Below are 20,300 nucleotides of genomic sequence, written 5' to 3'. Positions count from 1 at the left end.
TTTTCTAACAGTACTTCATCTGATGTGGTGGTTAGCAGGAGGAAAGGTTGCATGTCACTCTTTACATTGTCACTCTGTAACCCCGTCAGAACTGTGTGCAGGAATAAACTCTGGACCAACGTGGGATCATACTTCACCCCTGATTCAGCCTCTTGAGATGCAGAAAGAATCCTTTGACGAAGATCCATCGCACGCAGTAGAAATTTCTGTGGGGACTCTTTATTAGTCTGCACTTCCGATGAGAGCTGCTTGTACAATTCAGTGGCTCCTCTCTCTTGATAGTGAGATCGGAGAATCCTTCGTAAAGAAGGTAGGGTGAGATTTTCTTTCCCTTCGAGGTAGCTTCTCAACTGCAGACCTGGTGTTATGGCACGAACCACTGCATCAATGATCTCATCCCCCTGGTAGCCTTTACTGAGCCCACTTTCTATCTGTCTGACCAAATTAGGAAATGTGAGTTTATCTTTTTGTCCGAGTTCACCTATTTGTCCAGATATTTTGAAATCTTTGCGCCAGGGGGCAGTGTCTGGGGGCACTATGCTTCTCTTTCGCACTGCATCCCGACCTTTCTCACTTGGTTTGGCTATTCCTAGTTCAAAATCTTTTATACTTTCAATCAAGTCCTTTACACGTAGCAAATCTGACATTCCTTCATCTTCTAGCTCTAATTCAGCTCTTTCAATGTAGGTTGACACAATATTAATTAGTTGGCCTCGAGTCTTTCCTGTAAGTTGCTCTCTTTCCAGTCCAGATATTTGGATTTCAGCACATAACTCTGACAACTGTTGAAAATTCAGTCCAAATAACTTGCCCTTGATGTCCAACTGTAATTCCTCTAACGCCATTTTCGAGAGGGTAGACGCAGTTCAGCTGGCCGGATTCACTTCAAAGTCTTCCAGTGCCCTCTAGTGGTGGCTGTACGCACAGAGATGCAACTAGAGCACATGTAGAAACAAACCAGTAAACGGCGACGCCACTCCGACTGGGTTGATTGGGGATATTCGGCGCGAGCTTCTACCCACGGCGAGTAGACAACACTCGAACGCAAATATCCCAGCGGTGCCTCCAAAATGTTGCGCTCTCCACTATAGTAAGGGAGATACGGTGTTGTGGGATCCAGAAAAAAACCACAAGACAAGCAATGTGAAACGTCTTGACTCAACAGTGGTTTACTTCGAATGCCCCGATCTAATGCAAACGTACGCGCACAACAATTTCCGGTCCAACGATCTAAATCGGTCCGACACGAAACATGAACCGAAGCAGGCGTTCCATGTTTAAATAAACATTTTCGATATATATCATTTGTAAACCAATAGAACTACGCGAATGTAACCAAAATAGGAAATACGATAATTTACAACCTGTCACATTTTAGCATGTGGATATAACTAATTCTAACAATCACCACCACATATCAGTCAAACTTAATCTATACAGAACTTTGCATAGTGGAAAATTCAAATATGTGAATTAAAAATTAAGTCCAAGTGAATAAAATATCAACTTCAACTCTGGACCACTTGCCCACAAGAACTCAAACACACGCAAAATAAATCCCATCCAGGGCCAGAGCAATCTACTAATCACAAATTAATATGTTTCAGGGATGTAGAATACATACTTGGTTAGTGGCAAAAAGCTGCATATAATCATGGATTGAAATTTGAAAATGTGCCTCCATAACGGGATGAATGACACCAAGACAGCCAAGGTTACTATGGAAACGCATTAGCGCTAAAGCGCTACATTGCCTTGAAAACAAGCAGAGCACATGATGAAAACCAAATCAAGGCTCAACAAGTGCAGTTAACGACCCTGCCATAACGTCTGACAATAAGGTCAAATTATACTTTCGCAAATACCAGCCAAAAAAAATAAAACGAGGCCTACAATGATGGATGATACATCTCAACTTCCGGTGAACACAAGCTAGCAGGTGGCAATTGTCTCCCGTTCCAAATGCAAACACAAGGGCAGCACCGGGTGAACGTTCAAAGAATATTCATTCAAATGTAGCATGTTTGAACAAAGGATGAATGACTTACGGCAGCGGTTTTGTCCCCTCATCGACCGTTTCTCATCCCGTCCGTGACATCGCGGTTTTCATCCGGTTCGCCAGTGTGCGTGTGTGTGTGCGTGTAATTCTGCACAGTTACGTGATCTCACGTGGGAGACGTGCGTGCGCGCGCAGCCGGCAATCTCATCAGCAGCAGCAGCAGCCGCAGCAATCGGCTGTATCCATGGTAACACACGACCTGGGAGGCCAAACTACACACGCTTGATATAACTTTCCTTGACACATATTGTGATTATTATTTATGTGATGTAAGGGTGTTTTAACTGTATTTCAAGTCAGCCTTGGTGTTTTTTCCACAATTTTTATAATTGGATAAAAAATTTAGTAGATACATAATCCACACTAAAAAAAGCAACCGGAATGAAGTAAAAAATGCAACTTCTAATGCAGGGGTGTCAAAGTCATTTTTTGCCGCGGGCCACATTGTAGTTATGGGTTCCTCTCAAGGGCCGTTATGAATTTGGGGAACCCATTAGAATGTTTAAATCCCTTCAAATATTACATATAGAGCACACAGCAAATTAATGAATACCTCGTTTTCAAATCTGAAGTCAAGAATACTGACTTTTATTGTGGTTAACATCCAAAAATATGAAATTTTGGCTCAGATTTTAGCAATCATCATGGAATTTAACAAGTTTGATTTGCTTTCGCGAGCCGAAAAAAATGATGTGGCGGGCCGGATTTGGCCCGCAGGCCTTGACTTTGACACCTGTGTTCTAATGGGTTCCCCAAATTCATAACGGCCCTCGAGAGGAAACCATAACTACAATGTGGCCCGCGGCAAAAAATGACTTTGACACCCCTGAGTTAAAGCAATGGTATCAATTTTTCTTTCCCTAATTTAAAATAATTATATTGGATAAATAACCTCGAAAAATATTTTTTATTTTAACCTTCAAGTGTTTTCCTTAATAGAAACTATATTTGTATTTTGACCAAAGTATTATTTTAAATTTGTCATAATACTGAATTTAAAAAAATGACTGAAATACATGTTGAATAATAGGTAAAGGAACACAGTAGAGAGTTACACGGAAGTGAACTCATCTCACTTCTCTATAAAAAAAAACTGTTCCGGTTCCAAACCATAGTAAATAGAATAATAATAATAATAATACATACTTCCAATAAATATTATTATCCTGGTATCCCATTCCATCCCTTTGAAATTGAGTGTCACTACTGTCCTACTTCTAAATTACTGCCATTTTTTTAAGTTTAGCTCCCCACATCCAAAGATTAAAAAAAAACACACACACAACACAAAGTTGGATGACAAAGTGGTCGATTCATTAGCATGTCACAGTATGGAGGTTGTGGCATTTATATGTGGAGTTTGCATGTTCTTCCCATGCTTGCGTGGCTTTTCTCCAAACATGTGGCAACCACAGGTCATGTGATACCGAACAGGAAAGAAACACGCACACACGCAAGGCGAAGGTCCAGCTCAACCCTCTATTTTTTCATATTCCTCCTGGGAGAGGCAGGTTCGACTGACTGAGTTGAAACGATTCTTTCCTAGAGGCAGCACGCATTTTGGCACTTGTGTAGGGTGAGGTTACCAATATAGTAACAGCGGCAGGATTGGAAAAAGGGCTGGCAGGCTTGCCGTTCCGCCGACATTCTCTGATACGAATGTCAATTTGAATCACTCCAGAGATTAACTGCTCAAAGAGACTCAGTTTCATCCCAAGTCAACAGGTGATGTTGGAGCACATCAGACAGTCAACAAACAAAAGCTTTCATTTGTTCATTCTCAGAAGCTAGAATCCTGAATTCTTTCGCATAGTCTGCAGCTGACTGAAAGTCATTTGACGACTGATTAATTAATCAAGAACATATCATAGATTTTAAGCATCTCAGAAGACAAAGACAAATGATTGTAATGTCACTGACTTTTATTCGCCCAGGGATTGGGCCCACCTCCCTGGTCTCTCCCGGAATATTAAGGAAAAACTAAGTGCAAGCATTTGAATATGTACAATATTGCCCTTGGAAAACCAAGAACAATTAAGAGGAATTATGTTTGTCCCTAATATTACTACTAATATTAATACTATACTCTATTAATACTAATACATGTATATTGTCCCTACATTTTAATTTTCAGGGTGATTGAATGTTGGGTCCCCCAATAAAAAGGTGAAGCAGTAGCGGGTGAGATGCTCTCTCCCTGATTTAAACTTGTAGATGGCATGGAGCAATCGATGGCCTCTTTGAAGAGGTGCTCAGTGTCCGCTGGGTTGCCACTGACTTAATGGGGGTGGAAAAGTTTTGCAAATAGTTGAGGTCTGAGAGGATATTAATTTCATCTGTGCTGTATGTCATGCATATTAGCATATTTGACAATAAAGGTGACTTTGACTTTGAGAATAGCCCTGGAGAGGTGTGCATGTCTGCTGAGCAGTGACGTTGTCTGGAAAGTTTCACCCTATGTTTATAAAAAAAAAATATTTCGAGACAAAAGAAACATCTCAAATGTTGTACTTTACTTTAAATTATCTCAAAGTAAAGAAAATCATTATGTCACCATGAATATATATTAGAAAGTTGACTTTAAAGGAACAAATGCAATAGATGTGTCACAAAATGCGATGTGATGATGGTGTTGGACCTCAAAAAAGAGAAAGGAGGGCGGAACTGGGTGTATTTGACAAATTGTATTAAATAAAGTCAGCAGGGACAACATCTAAGATATCAAAGTCACCAGAACAGAAAAGTCCAAAGTATTAAACAAAACTATGAGTAAAAATATGACAAGGTGAAACAAACACAATGACCCGACACTCAATGGTCGTGCCGGGAGTCCTTTCAATTGCTACTGATTAAAATGAACAAAACATGTTTAGCGGCAGGCGGAGACAGTGCCACCCGTTGGTCGCCAACCAGAACGTGACCGTACCCCCACCTCAAGGGACTGATTCCAGAAGTCCCAACAGTCTCCCAAAAGGCCCGCCTCGCCACAGACAGCAACACTTGCCTCTCCAGGGAACAGGAAATAAAAGGTGACAGCAACCCTTGCCTCACCAGGGAACAGGAAGGCGACGTCCTGATGGGAACGGGTCTCGGCCTGACATGGCACGGCTCGTCGTGGACGTGAATGTGACTCAATTCCAAACACTCAACGAAGCATTGCTTAACATGGACGTGCCCTGCCAGGCACAGGATGGAAACCTTGGACAGCCACATGGGAACAGGTCTCGGCCTGATGTGGACGTGGTATGGTTTGTTGTGGACGTGGATTCGACTTGATTCCAACAAACATGCGACGAAGCATGGCTCAACGTGGACGTACACTGTGGGTTTTCTCCTGATACTCTGGTTTCGCATTCATTTGATTTTTTTGAATTTGCCTGTATTAGTCTCGCATTGGAGAAATTTACATTTCACAACAGCACAGTGATGAAAGGAATGAAAGTAGAAAAACAAAATACTTGAGCTGCTGGAAAGGCAGCCACTCTCGCGGCGCCATCTCATGTGTGTATTCATGTGTGTAACGCTGAGTCCATCGGATTACAGTGTTAGGACATTTGTCTTCATTGGCGCATTCCAATGTTACATGCCACAATAAAATCAAATTGTGTATGTGTTTCATGATTTAAAAAGTCACAGTGATAAGAAAACGAATTCTGGTGGTATTTCATATCACGTCGTGCATTAGTTGAATCACCCAGTCGCTTGCTTACTTTGGATTGGATTGGATTGGATTGGATTGGATATGCCATATTAGTCTTATTGTACTTATTGTAATTATTCTACTTATTATCTACTGCATTTGAGTGTTCCGTTTCAAGATATAAAAAAATCAATCTAGATGTGTTCAAAAAATGTAAAACTATAGTGAATCTTTTTCATCCATTTTTTTGGGCCCATCAACTGTGAATGATAAGAACTATATAATGCTCTTTATGTGTGTTTTTTATTTATAATATTTACAATATTCACTTGGCCCAAATGCACCTGCCATGTTGTCATGAAGCTTCAAAGTCTTTACAATGCCTGCAAGCTTGAAGGCATATAGTTAGTTTGACATACACCTATGAACTCTAGCACAAACACACTTCTTGTTTGGTAGCCTCTCTTTTTTTCACCTTGATTGTCACGCATGTGCAGAGGAGATCTGCAAGTGATTCATTGGAGCCTTTACTCTGCGTTATCTGCATATTTGCTCTTAACCACTATGCCACATTGCTGGATACATCCAAGACCTTAAACACTATGTATGATTTACACTATCGGTATTGTATCATAACATCATTACGTGTCATTCCATAGTGGTCTGTCTCCGCATGACAGCTGCTATTGTTTGGTACTACTAGGTGACCAATATAGATATTGTGGCATGATTGAAATAAGAGCGGTATTCTTATGTTAATAAGAATAACATGGTAGTCTTATGCTATTATTATTATACACTGAATACAATCTCATCACATTTTGTGGTGGCATCAGAAACATATAAAAAGAGCAAATTCTGAAAGTTTTGGCTGAGCTGAGGTGTTTTGAGATTTGTGCCTTATATAATTTAACCTTGCAAGACAATCATTCAACCTCCTGAAACAGGTACGACAGTTGAAGCTGGTGGTTTTGTGCCTTCTATCTTTCTTCCACATCAAACAAATTCTAGTGGCTGGTCCTGAGTCCATGAGAAGAATCATCTGGAAAAAAGAAAGAAGAGGCGGGGCGAAACAAAAAAATAAAAAACAGTCTGCTTCTGATTATATTCAGAAACTGGTGAGTGAACATTTCATTTTGGCAGTTTTCCCCTGTAGAACTCTGGGCCAGGACTGAGCCTGAGAGTTACAACTAATGAAAGGCACTTGTAGGGGAATAGATTGGGCTGGCCTGCTCCTTTTTCTCTCCAGTGTTGGTTTTCTTTTCCCCTCCTTTTTTCTTCTTTTTCCTGACACTGACAGAGAAGGGAGAGTGGGAAATTTCTTTCAGTTCCTACAGCTCCAGGTTAACTGTGCGTTTTCAACATGCACACTGAAGTTTGGGTGCAGCCCGTGCTTGTGCCTCTGATTCTAATTCTGCTCTCAAGCGTGGACCACACATTGTTACAGCCTGGGAGGTGAGTTTCAGCATAACTTCATACTCGTTGCATGTAAAGCTATGTTTGGTATGTTTATATTGGTGTGAGTTGAGGTCCCGGAGTGGGAAGAAGGTGCAGAAATTGCTGACAAAGACAATGCAAGATGCAATGTAGAAATGTTCAAAAGTATGCAAAGATGCTTTTTGGACTGTTTTGGTCTGTTTTTAAACTTTTCAGTCTGACTTTATAATGCTTAGTCTGTCTGTTAATATCTAAAGCTGCAGAGACGTTTTCAAAAAAAGGTTGTATTTTTCTATTTAATTTTAATCATGGACAAAAAATATTGAACACGTGCCACGACATTTCTACACGGCTGTCATCGAATCAATCCTGTGTTCTTCTATCACCGTTTGGTTTGGAGCCGCCACAAACATGTACAAAATCCGACTTCAACGGACAGTTAGGATGGGGAACAAAATCATTGGCACCACCCTACCCACTCTCAAGGACCTACACACTGCAAGAATGCAAACAAGGGCGCGGAAAATCCTACTGGACCCTCCGCATCCTGCCCACCACCTTTTCCAGCTACTCCCCTCAGGCAGGCGCTACTGATCCATGCGCACCCAATCCAGCAGACATTTAAACAGCTTCTTCCTCCAAGCCATTAACTCTCGAAACAGTAAGCCAAATAAAACTGTATAGTGCCTCAATTTTTCCTATGATGATACTCGTGCAGCGTGTGCTACCGGAGGCAAATTCCTTGTGTGTTCTACATACAGTACTTGGCAATAAAGCTGATTCTGAAGTCATTCTACTTTTATATTAAATTTCACATTTTTGACTTAAATGCGTGCGATGTACTTATAAAAATACATTAATTTAATTTTGCGCAGAAGGCAGGACACACTCCAAACTTGTTGCTAGCCAATCACAGGTCGCACAGGGTTGAACAACTATTTGCACTCATACTCACACCCAGGGACAATTTAGAGTGTTCCATTAGCCTCCAAAACAAGGTTTCATCATGTGTGAGTAAACCGGAGAACCCGGAGAAAACCCACGCAGGCATGGGGACAACATGCAAAGTCCACAAAAGAAGGCTGTGGCCCAGAATCGTGCTCACAGTCGACCATTATGTCACACCATGCTAATCAAACTGATGTTTTATCATTTACAAAAAATATGCAATGATTTAGTATCCACATACATCTCCTATAAACATTCACGCACTGCAATTAACAGTGCCATTGTTTGTCAAATGTGTACATTTTCCATTGACACCTAATTCAATATACAGTGAGACCTCAACTTACAAACTTAATTGGTTCCCAGACAGAGTGTGTAAAGTGAAGTGTGTATCTCGAAAAAAAAATTCCCATAAGAAACCATTAAAATGGGAATAATCCGTTCCCGGGTTTCCATAAAATATACTTTTCAACTAAATAAGCCTTAAAACTACACACAACCTACCTTATTCTATGCATAATAAATATGCTATGGTATTGTAATTAAAGAAATACACTGCATTGTATCATAAAGTCACTTTATTTACATTTGTGATGGTCATTGATGACTTGATGGAATGGCGTTGGAGGTCGAAGGTCAAAGGGACTTGCTGTTTGGAAAGAGAGGCACATTACATGAGGACTGTAATTAAAGAAATAAACTGTGCTGTAAAATAAAGCTGTATTTACCTTTTTGATGGTCTTATGGAAGGAGAGTCACAGAAGGACTGTTTGTAACTTAACCTCTGGTGTGGCTTCTCTTTGCTTCTTTGGAGACTCCTCATCCTTTTTGCTGATTAAAAACGTCTTAATTGACAACTGTTGCTTTCTGACTTGTAAGGTGTTACGAGGCTGAGGCATCACATTATCGTTCATCATGTTGATGATTGTCATAGCCAGTCTTTTCTGGATCGAACTGTTCGGTAAAAGCCTGCACATCATTCCACTTTGTAAACATTGCCTTCTCCTCCATCCGTTACGGGCTTTAAAATCCTGAATAAGCGCCGAATTTCCAGGTTGGCGCATGGCGATATCGGCATGAATTAGCCATGCTTTCTCGCATAAAAGAGCTTTACTCACGCTGTCGCCGGATAGCTGCTTTTCGTGAATCCAAATTAACAGACGTTTTTCAACTTCTTCGATTGCCCGAGACCGTCGCTTTAAGAGCATGGAAACACCTTTTGCAACAGACGCACCTTTGATAGCTTCTTTGTTGTGAAGGATGGTAGTGATGGTGGACTTAGCATAGCCGCGCTCTGTCGCTAAATTACACAAACGCACACGTCGTTCGTGTTTTTCAATTATCTCCTTCTTCTCAGCGACGGTGATTTTATTGTGTTTCTTCTTGGGCTGAACACGAGCCTGTGGTGGTTTTTTTTCGGTGACATCGTAAAAGTACAGTAAAGTCTCGTTATATCGATATTCAAGGGAGTCCGAAAAAATATCGATATAACCGGGACTATCGATATATCCGACCCTGCTTGCATGTAATTTTCTCCGTGCGTGCATAGAAATAGTATCGATATAACCGGGACTATCGATATATCCGATATTGATATAACGAGACTTTACTGTATAAGCAAAAAACTGCAAGGAGGCGATGGACATGTGCATTCAATGAGAGGGGGTGTGCAAAGTAGCGTCGGCTGGAGCGCTGTTCGGTTGCCGAAGATCACTCCGCCAGAGCCGAAGGTCGTGTGCTTTCGTGTTCTTCCGCAGAAGATTATGTATTTATGTATACACACTTCCACCGAAGTGTGTAATATGAAAATAGTTCCTATTATGAGGCTTAATATTCATAAATTTGACGTTCGTATAATGAAAAGTTCGTATTATAAGGCGTTCATAAGTTGAGGTTTCACTGTACTTGCCATCTGATACCAAACTGTTTTCATACAATAATGGTCAATTTTAATAGACACTCTCAGAGAAGTCTTATTTGAACATGATTTCTGTTAAAGCGGTACTTTGGATTACAGTAATACCCAAAACGTCTGTGTAAGCTCTCAGTCGTACAGGAGTGGTCCATCGATGAGACGGTTTCTTCAGCCGTCATCTGTACAAATTTGAAGGTTTCGGACGTTTCGCCTCCTATCCAAGAGGCTTCGTCAGCGAACTAGAGTCCGACTGGTCGTATCGGCCCTATTTATATATCCCTAAGCAGGCTATTGTATGAACGATCTGGTGGGGTGAGGTTCAATTTGGATCGTTCATACAATAGCCTGCTTAGGCAAAACAGGTTAGGCAACATTCGTAATGCTGATGAGGTGATACCGGTGGGAGTGAGGGAAATGGGCCAGTCGTTAGTCAAGAATGTAGGAACAATCAGTGGGGCCACAAGGAGTGGTCCTCTGCTCCCCCCAACCTGAGAGTAGGGACCTATCATAGCTGTGTCCGGCGCCGCCATGGCTGGACATTAGGGATATATAAATAGGGCCGATACGACCAGTCAGACTTTAGTTCGCTGACGAAGCCTCTTGGATAGGAGGCGAAATGTCCAAAACCTTCAAATTTGTACAGATGACGGCTGAAGAAACCTTCTCATCGAGTAATACCCAAAGTGTGGTTTTACTAATCTACTGTACATGTCCTAAAGTGGTATGCAAAAGAATAATTGAATTAAATGTGTATCATATCACTTCGGTCGAAACTTTTTTTTATAAATACATTTCTGTAGATTTGGGTACAGTTCAGTTGTTTTCAGTCTTTGTTGATTGAACATTTAGCGATGCTATTTTTTTTATTAAACTTTATGCGCAATATATTTTAAGCTAATCATTATTTAGATACAGTTTTGTTTCAGTTTTTTTTTTTTATTTATAATGTAATTTTTAATCAATACATTCTGTTATGGAGTTTTACAATAATATGGATGGGTGATTATTTATATACCTATTTATTTTTACTGTATCTTATTCTTGATTATTGTGGCGTAAGCCATTAAAATTAAGTGTTCCTGTGATTGATCATATGAAGATTGTAAAGATATACCCTATTTTCCAGTGTATAAGGCACGCGGTAGTATAAAGCGCACCCCCAATGAATGGTGTATTTTCAAACTTGTTCTATATATAAGGCGCACAAGACTATAAGGCACACCTTCAATGAATGACAAAAGGGTTTCCAAATATAATATATAAATGTGTTGAGGCTTTCCAAATACAAGGCACACCACATAATAAGGTGCTACAGTAGAGGCTGCGGTTATGCATCACTTCTTATACAGGGGGAAATTGATTCAGTGGCTGCTGACAGTAGTTGCGAAACTTGTGGCTTAATATTACTTCACCAGCTTATAACGCATTTTTTGAAGAAAATCAAGGCTTTTGGGTGCGCCTTATACACTGGAATATACGACACTGAATTTTTATTCTCAGATAAATGGAATCTTTATTGATTTGAGCGAAACTTTGTTAATTTGCAAAAAATGGATGGATGGATACATGGATAGTTATGGGAATGCCATTTTCAGTCCTTCTCCACAAATATCTGCAAAGGCACGCTTGTGGTAGTTTGGTTTTCTGAACTTAGTGATCTTCACTGCTGGCTTGCATGCTCTTCACAATGGATAGATTTCCATGACCCCAAAGTAAGGCCGCTTGCAATGGTTTCGTACAACTTGACTTCTGTCACATTCTCATTGACTTTCATGCAACTCACATGGAGACACATGTAGATCCTGTGTCCTCAAATGCTGGTGATTGAAAGAATTGTGATTTATTTGTCTGACGTTTATGTGGCTGGTGTGGCAAAGGTTTGCATGCAATCCTGCCTTACTGTTATTGTAGTTATTCATATTGTCTAATTGTGCATCCATTTTGCGATAAATTCCTATGAACTTAATTCTAGGTCATTGGTAGTCCAGTGGTCCATGTGTTTTTTATTATGATTATTATTGTTGTTGTGAGGAGTTGGATGACCTCAACTTATGGTTGCTGTTATTGTTGTGGTTCACATAACTGACATAAGCAACTAGATAATTAGACTCTCGTGATCTTAAGCTCTGGCCATTGAATGTGCAGCGTTTCACATAGTTGACTTGCAATCCTGCTGTGGAGCACATTCCCGTGTCCTCAATTCTTTGTCACTGGCAGTTCAGTAGTTCACTTGGGTGACTTGTGCATCTGGTGTAAGATACATTCACCTGATCTCAACCCTGTTGCACTAGCGTGTATGGTTCACATAACTGACATGTGCAGCTGTCACAGGATACATGCAAATTATCACTATACAGTTGCAGTATTAAACGTGCATCCCCCTGCATAGCGCAGGTTGAGGGGTATTCATCATTTCATCATCATTCTGTGTTGCAAATTCAGACAGTCATAAATAGTTTGATAGGTGGTAAAAAAAGGTTTTTTTGAAGATAAATGATACATAAAACATGTTCAAAGTACTGAATATACATGATATATATTTTGCACAGAAGGCGGGCAGCCTGGAAGCGGCGTGATTAGCATGTTGACTTCACAGTGCACGTGTATTGAGTTCTATTCCATCTCAGTCCTCCCTGTGTGGAGTTTGCATGTTATCCCCAGGCTCACATGGGCTTTCTCCAGGTCCTCCGGTTTCCTGCCACATTCCAAAAACATGCATGGCAGGCTGATTGAGCACTCTAAAATTGTCCAGCGGTGTGAGTGTAAGCGAGAAAGCTTGTTTGTTTCTGTATGACCCGAACTGGTTGGTTGGTAACGAGTTCAGGATGTCCTACTGCCTGAAGACAGCTTGGATAGGTTCCAGGACCCACTGTGATCCTGGTGAGGATAAGCGGTTGAGAAATGGATGGATGGATGTATTGCAAACAGTTTTTCTTGTTGTAACCAGATATTTAACATTTTCAAATATCTACGACAACAAAAAGAATTTGCCCAGCTTAAAACTATCTGCGAATGCAAACTACAATGAAATTTGTCAAAAACTTAACATATGCTACCATCACAAAACTAACAAACTTTTGCCACTAAGTGCGATGTGGGCGAAAGTGGTTTACAAAACGGACTTTTGTGAAAATAGCATTTGGATGTATTCCCATGAACCACACATTTGTTTCAGGGCGGGGGTAATGCAGGAAGATAATAAAGATATCTTTTGGTCTTCTTTGTTGTTTATTAGCCAGGTGGCTGGTGTGTGTCGAATCTCCACTGAGTCTTCCCTGCGTCGCTGCCGGACACCCGATGGAAAGATCTGCAGCGGGAGGGGCAAATGTGACTGCGGTGTGTGCGTGTGCCAGGGGTCAGATCCAGGGAAATTCTTTGGGCCTCGCTGCGAGTGCCATGACTGGGTCTGTGCCACACACAATGAAAAAAATTGTAATGGTGCGTACACAAACATACGCAACACAAGCAAATGATTCACAAAAGTTGTCCAAAAAAGAGCTACATGCGGACTTTTAATACCTCTGTTAGAATATAAGTTACCTTTCCATTGTAGCGGCAATGGACAATTGGTGGCCACATCTGTTAAAATATTACAAACAATTGTGGAGTGGGGCGTTTAATGATCAACCTGTTTACTAGTCTAGTACATACACACACACACACACACACACACACACACACACACACACACACACACACACACACACACACACACACACACACACACACACACACACACACACACACACATATATATACACTCACACACACACACACACATACAGACATACATATATATACATATATATATATATAGGGAGAGGGAGAGAGAGACAGAGAGGAGTCAGAGAGAGAGCGAGAGAGAGACAGAGACAGTGACAGAGACAGACAGACAGAGAGAGACAAAGAGAGAGAGATCATGATACAGAGACAGAAACAGAGACAGAGAGACAGAAAAAAGAGAGAGAGAGAGACCGCGAGAGAGAGAGAGAGAGAGAGAGAGAGAGAGAGAGAGAGAGAGAGAGAGAGAGAGAGAGAGAGAGAGAGAGAGAGAGAGAGAGAGAGAGAGAGAGAGAGAGAGAGAGAAAGAGAGAGACAGAGAGAGAGAGTGACAGAGAGACAGAAAGAGAGAGAACGTAGATTTAAACCCATTCCGTCCACACTGTGGGGTGTGGTGCTCACCATCATCCCTCATTTGCCCGCAGTCAACCAAATGCGTACTGTACCTTATTAAAAAAACATTTGATGGTCTTTGCAGCAGTGAAAGCTTGAAATATTTGCTTCATCAGAGCACTTGGAGCAGGCAAAATGACTTTAATATAAGAGTCTAGTGGGTGTGTGTATGTATCTCATATTTAATGTATTCCACTACATAATTATCATAAGCTGCACACGATGCTGTTAATACTAACATTTCACTGTGGAAATTGTGACATTAATACAAGCATGCTGTCGTCATTGACTTCCCAGTTGGTAAGCGCAGGTAACATGGTTTAATTTCCCACTAGGTGACAGCTTTAGTGGTTGTTTATCTTTCAGTTGTTCGATTGACTGCGGGGCCCAAACCTGAGCTTTTTCACCAAGGAATTGAGCTTCAAAGGCACACGGGTCTTGCTAGAATGATGTAGAAAATGGTGAATGATCTTCTATGCAAGCATAATGAGTGTTACTGCCTTACTTTTTACCAGAATTCCTGGGACAGTAGAATGAGATGAATGGTATTTTGCTCTAGGGGACTGTATTTTTATTATACTGAATGTGAGCAATGTTCCCTCTAAGCTGCGCGCGTGCGCAATCGCGCAATGCTTGCACATACGCAGCGCACAAGAACAGCTACGCAGCGCACATTTTGCAATGTAACTCAATGAGTGACAGGTGTCCAGCCAATAATGCCGTACAGTTCGTGTACGCTACGCAGCCAATCGGAGCAGAACGGCGTGAATGTGCCCTGCCCATACGCACCGTGATACTGGCGTGATACTGGTGTGTGGCCACAGCGTACACGTCTGATGTTGCTCACAGTGGTATGATGTTGCTCACAGTGGTCCTCAGGGAGCTTGTGTGTCTGCTCAGACACATGAAAAATTCGTGGGAACATTGAATGTGAGTATAATTACCTGAATCTAGATGTCAGGGTTGAATGGTCGAAAAGGTGAAGTTGCATTTCGGGAGTAAGTCTGCAATAATAGAGTTATGAATAGAGGTTCAGGCGGCAGTTGCTCGTGATGGCTTTACGGGTGATTTATTTGGTCAGACAACATAGCTGCTGCGAGAAGCTCATTATAGTTCAGCAGTCTGGAACGATAGGCCCGACTTTTCGGCCCCTGATAATGGGCTTTCACTCATTGCTGCACTGCTTGGCCTCTGAGAAGGGATGGTGTTTCACACCTTGAAGGAAGCTCACACACCAAAACACACTGACATGTCAAGGATCAGGCGATAGCGCAGCAAACAGTCTCACATAAGCATGCATAGCAGAGCCCCAGAAATATTATCAAAGCAGACTGAACGGAACTGATCCAAAGTCTTTTCTATGTTGTCTAAAATTTCTAGTCCATTTCCCCCATTATGATTGTGGCCGTTCCGTTTTTCGAAATTGAAACAGACATTTCTGTGCCGTTTTTCAATGTGTCCGTCATGCAAACTCTCGAAGATGAGTTATCGTACTCAGTAGGTTGAGTGGAATGTACCTTCAAAGGCAGAGCTTTTGTTCCTTTCATTGCTTTCAGTTTTAACTACATATAGGTTTCTTTAGATTTAAGTGCTTCGGGGTGTTTTGAAAATAAAAAAATAAATAGAACAAATATTTCCGCTCATAATGATGCAACAGACACTAACAAAACGTGATCATGACAACTAGGTCTGTTTGGCATTTTGGTTCGCACAGTGGTGGGCCGTCAGGGCCAGCAAGGCCTTCTCTGCTGGCCTAACATAATCAGACATCATTATCATAATTATAATAAAAGTCAATTTCATTAAAAAAATATTTTTTCTAAATACATATATAATTATTCTACATACTGTTTTGTTGATGTTATATTATATCCATTTGGTTATGCTCCTTTCAGTCTTGTAGTTTTAGGTCAGAGTTTTTAATCCAATCAGAATTCAGCTAGTTTGTGTCGCCAGGCTGTATGAAATCTGACCGACGCCTTCAGAATCAAAAGTGAGGGCGTCTGTGCGCTGTACATGAACGGGCACATGTAGTTGATATACAGTTGCGATAGCCAATTAGATCACGAGTTGGCACAGTAAGGCCAGCTAGAGGGCCTCGCGTTGAACATGACGTACGCGTCCTGTGATTGGATACTCACTTTACCTCAGCGCTATGCAAATCAACCAAGCTGACAACAGATCAGACCCGGAAACTTTAGCAGAAAAACCAAGTATATCTACTCGCTTTTTTAACCCACAATGGCTGAAGGAGAGGACAGCTCACTGTCGCATGTAGGTAAGCCTATTCTCAAGAACAAATGAGAAATATTTGTTTACTTTTATTTTCAACAAATAGTTCGTTTTGTGAACGTCTTCTTGTTTTTCTTATATTAAACTGACATTTTATAATTTAGCGGAAAATCTTGTTAAAGATTGCATATTCTTGGTGGACTTCATAAAACTTTGTGGACAAATGATTTTAAATTTCCGTTTATTTTTAAGTGTTTGCAGTATCACCTATAGTGACAAGTTCTAATTGCTGATGCAGATTTATTGATGTGTAATTGCTCTGGAAAATAGCCTGTGTTGTAGACGATTAAGGTGATGCCACGCCCAGTACTGCGTGCGTGTGCTTTTGTAAATGATATCTCCAGTCGTTGTGTCATAAATTATGGTATTACGAGGGATATTTGTTCAAGTCAGAATCAGAATACCTTTATTCGTCCCACAATGGGGAAATTTGCGTCCATTGTGGGATGAATAAAGGTATTCTGATTCTGATTCTGATTCTGAAGTCGGACTAAGCAGGACTTCACTGAAGGCCTAGGTGTGAAATGCACGGACCGCCACTGGGTTCGCAGGGGCGGGGGAACTACGGGCATAATCTTATTTAATATGTTTTTTTTAATTAATTCATTTAAGTGTGTGTGTATATTTGTGTGTTTGGTCTTCGAAGGTGTGTGTGTGTGTGTGTGTGTGTGTGTGTGTGTGTGTGTGTGTGTGTGTGTGCGTGTGCGTGTGCGTGTGTGTGTGTGTGTGTGTGTGTGTGTGTGTGTGTGTGTGTGTGTGTGTGTGTGTGTGTGTGTGTGCGTGTGCGTGTGCGTGTGTGTGCGCACGCGTGCATGCATAAAAAAGGTTTTCTTGAATGGGAACTTGGGGAATGTTTCTTTTCACTGCGCAGTCGGATTTATAGTGTGTGTTCATTTTAACGGATTTCAAAAGATAAATACTCTAATGAAGACAAGAAGCATAGAAATTGTACAGACGGACTTGCACATACAGTAAACTGTGTGAACAGTTTGTTCCCTGAAAAAAATATTATAAATTATATCATGACATAATTTATTGGTAGGAGGAGTGCAGAAATGTCAGGTAATAAACAGTAAATGTAAACAGTATGGCTTTAGTTTCACGTAATCAAAAGGATTGGATCAGAGGCGTGCATAGGGACTAAAGTGGACATCCACCAAAGTGGGAACATCCACAAAACCCCCAGCAAAAAAACGTTTAAGGTCATGACTGTCACAGATAGTGGTTTTATGCAGATCACTGAGTTGGAAAAAGTTATCCTTTCATGATGTGACATTGTTTCTGCTTAAGTAAATCACTATTATGTCAAAAATTCCACAAAATTCTCATGATAACAAGCACAGCAACTTTATGATGGCCATGACCAACATCTGCTCGCCAAATGTGCAAAAATGTATTGTCTTATTCTTTTCATTTTTCCCCCCTCATCCTGTTCTTCATCTTCACATCTCTCTTAGAATTTTACTGTTTATTATTTCCAAGTCAGTTGGACAGAAATTGCTTGCAATTTTTTGTTGATAACTTCAGAATTGTTGCTAACTTTGTAATTGGAGATATTTCAACCTTTTTTGTAATAGTTTGTGCTGTTCAGGCTCAAACACCTCCCCCTCCCTTCTCACTGAAGAGCCACGTGAAGTCTTTTCCACTCCATGTTGAGCAGAGTAATTACCTCTGGTGTGTGTGTGTGTGTGTGTATATATATATATATATATATAAGGTATATATATAAGGTATATATATATACAAGGTATATATATATATATATATATATATATATCAGCCAGATAATCGCCAAGACAGGCTATGGATACCGCCTCAGAAATGGAGCTACGATCAGTCACCTCCTCTACATGGATGACATCAAGCTGTATGCTAAGAGCGAAAGGGACATAGACTCCCTGATCCACACAACCAGGATCTACAGCAGTGATATCGGAATGTCATTCGGGCTGGAGAAATGTAGTCGGATGGTGACTAAGAGGGGCAAGGTAGTCCACACTGAAGGGGTCTCACTCACTGAAGGAACAATAGCAGACATTGAAAACAGCTACAAGTACCTCGGTATACCACAGGCCAATGGCAACCTCGAATTAGCAACAAGGAAAGCGGCTACGACCAAATACCTCCAGCGGGTGAGGCAAGTCCTCAGAAGCCAGCTCAATGGCAAGAACAAGACCCGGGCAATAAACAGCTATGCCCTGCCAGTGATCAGATACCCTGCAGGAATAATAAGGTGGCCAAAGGAAGAGATTCAGACCACAGAAGTTAAGACCCGAAAACTCCTCACCATGCACGGAGGGTTCCATCCCAAGTCCAGCACCCTGAGACTGTACACAAGCCGTAAGGAAGGAGGCCGGGGACTAGTGAGTGTGAGAGCCACTGTCCAGGATGAAACATCCAAGCTCCATGAATACATCAAAGAGAAGGCTCCAACGGATGATGTACTCAGAGAATGTCTCAGTCAATGGGGAACAGAGGATGAGGTGCTGGAAGAGGGACAATCATGGGAGGAAAAGCCCCTACACGGGATGTACCACCGAACCATAGCAGAAGTGGCTGATCTCAAGAAGTCCTATCAGTGGCTAGAGAGGGCTGGCCTAAAGGACAGCACAGAGGCACTCATCCTGGCTGCCCAAGAACAGGCCCTGAACACCAGAGCCATAGAGGCAAGGATATACCACACCAGACAAGACCCAAGGTGTAGGTTGTGCAAAGAGGCACCTGAGACAATCCAACACGTAACTGCAGGGTGTAAGATGCTGGCAGGGAAAGCCTACATGGAGCGCCATAACCAGGTGGCTGGCATAGTCTACCGAAACATCTGTGCGGAGTATGGACTGGAAACCCCAAGGTCAAAATGGGAAACACCTCCCAAGGTGGTGGAGAATGACCGAGCAAAAATCCTGTGGGACTTCCAGATACAGACTGACAAGATGGTAATGGCCAACCAACCAGATATCGTGGTCATAGATAAAGGGGAAAGGAAAGCCGTTGTCGTGGATGTAGCGGTCCCGAGTGATGGGAACATCAGAAAGAAGGAACATGAGAAAATCGAGAAATACCAAGGGCTCAGAGAGGAGCTGGAGAGAGCCTGGAAGGTAAAGGTGACAGTCGTGCCTGTGGTGGTCGGAGCACTTGGGGCAGTGACCCCCAAACTCGACGAGTGGTTGCAACAGATCCCGGGAACAACATCGGATATCTCGGTCCAGAAAAGCGCAGTGCTGGGAACAGCACGGATACTGCGCAGAACCCTCAAGCTTCCTGGCCTCTGGTAGAGGACCCGAGCTGAAATGGGGACAGACACCACCCATGGTGGGTGAGACGAGGATTTTATATTTTATATATATATATATATATATATATATATATATATATATATATATATATATATATATATATATATATATATATATATATATATATATATATATATATATCGATGAGAAGGTTTCTTCAGCCGTCATCTGTACAAATTTGAAGGTTTCGGACATTTCGCCTCCTATCCAAGAGGCTTCGTCAGCGAACAACAAAGACTGAAAACAACTGAACTGTACCCAAATCTACAGAACTGTATTTATAAAAAAAGTTTCGACCGAAGTGATATGATACACATTTAATTCAATTATTCTTTTGCATACCACTTTAGGACATGTACAGTAGATTAGTAAAACCACACTTTGGGTATTACTCGATGAGAAGGTTTCTTCAGCCGTCATCTGTACAAATTTGAAGGTTTCGGACGTTTCGCCTCCTATCCAAGAGGCTTCGTCAGCGAACTAAAGTCTGACTGGTCGTATCGGCCCTATTTATATATCCCTAATGTCCAGACATGGCGG

At 41.4% G+C, this 20,300-nt stretch overlaps 2 protein-coding genes across 5 annotated transcripts in view; one reads left to right on the top strand and one right to left on the bottom strand.

Annotated features, from left to right (window-relative positions):
• Positions 1 to 2,142, bottom strand: part of nalcn (sodium leak channel, non-selective) — a 111,787-nt gene extending 109,645 nt beyond the window's left edge. For 3 of the 4 annotated variants that reach the window (XM_089002275.1, XM_089002278.1, XM_089002280.1), the window contains exon 1: positions 2,049 to 2,142. The gene's annotated coding sequence lies outside the window, so the exon portion shown is untranslated. The remainder of the gene's footprint in view (positions 1 to 2,048) is intronic. The other variant, XM_089002277.1, reaches the window with a different exon arrangement.
• A 4,731-nt stretch (positions 2,143 to 6,873) lies between these two features.
• itgbl1 (integrin, beta-like 1) overlaps positions 6,874 to 20,300 on the top strand; it is a 47,657-nt gene continuing 34,230 nt past the window's right edge. Inside the window, exons 1-2 of the mRNA XM_089002240.1 lie at positions 6,874 to 7,154; positions 13,235 to 13,437. Of these exons, the coding sequence (XP_088858366.1) occupies positions 7,063 to 7,154; positions 13,235 to 13,437 (295 nt within the window). The 5' untranslated portion in view covers positions 6,874 to 7,062. The remainder of the gene's footprint in view (positions 7,155 to 13,234; positions 13,438 to 20,300) is intronic.

The sequence above is a fragment of the Hippocampus bargibanti genome, linkage group LG08 (genome assembly GCF_051943395.1).
Source record: "Hippocampus bargibanti isolate YZ-2025 linkage group LG08, ASM5194339v1, whole genome shotgun sequence".
NCBI classification, from domain to species: Eukaryota; Metazoa; Chordata; class Actinopteri; order Syngnathiformes; family Syngnathidae; genus Hippocampus; species Hippocampus bargibanti.
Note: the sequence above shows the minus strand (reverse complement) of the source record. Positions and strands in the feature narration are given on the sequence as shown.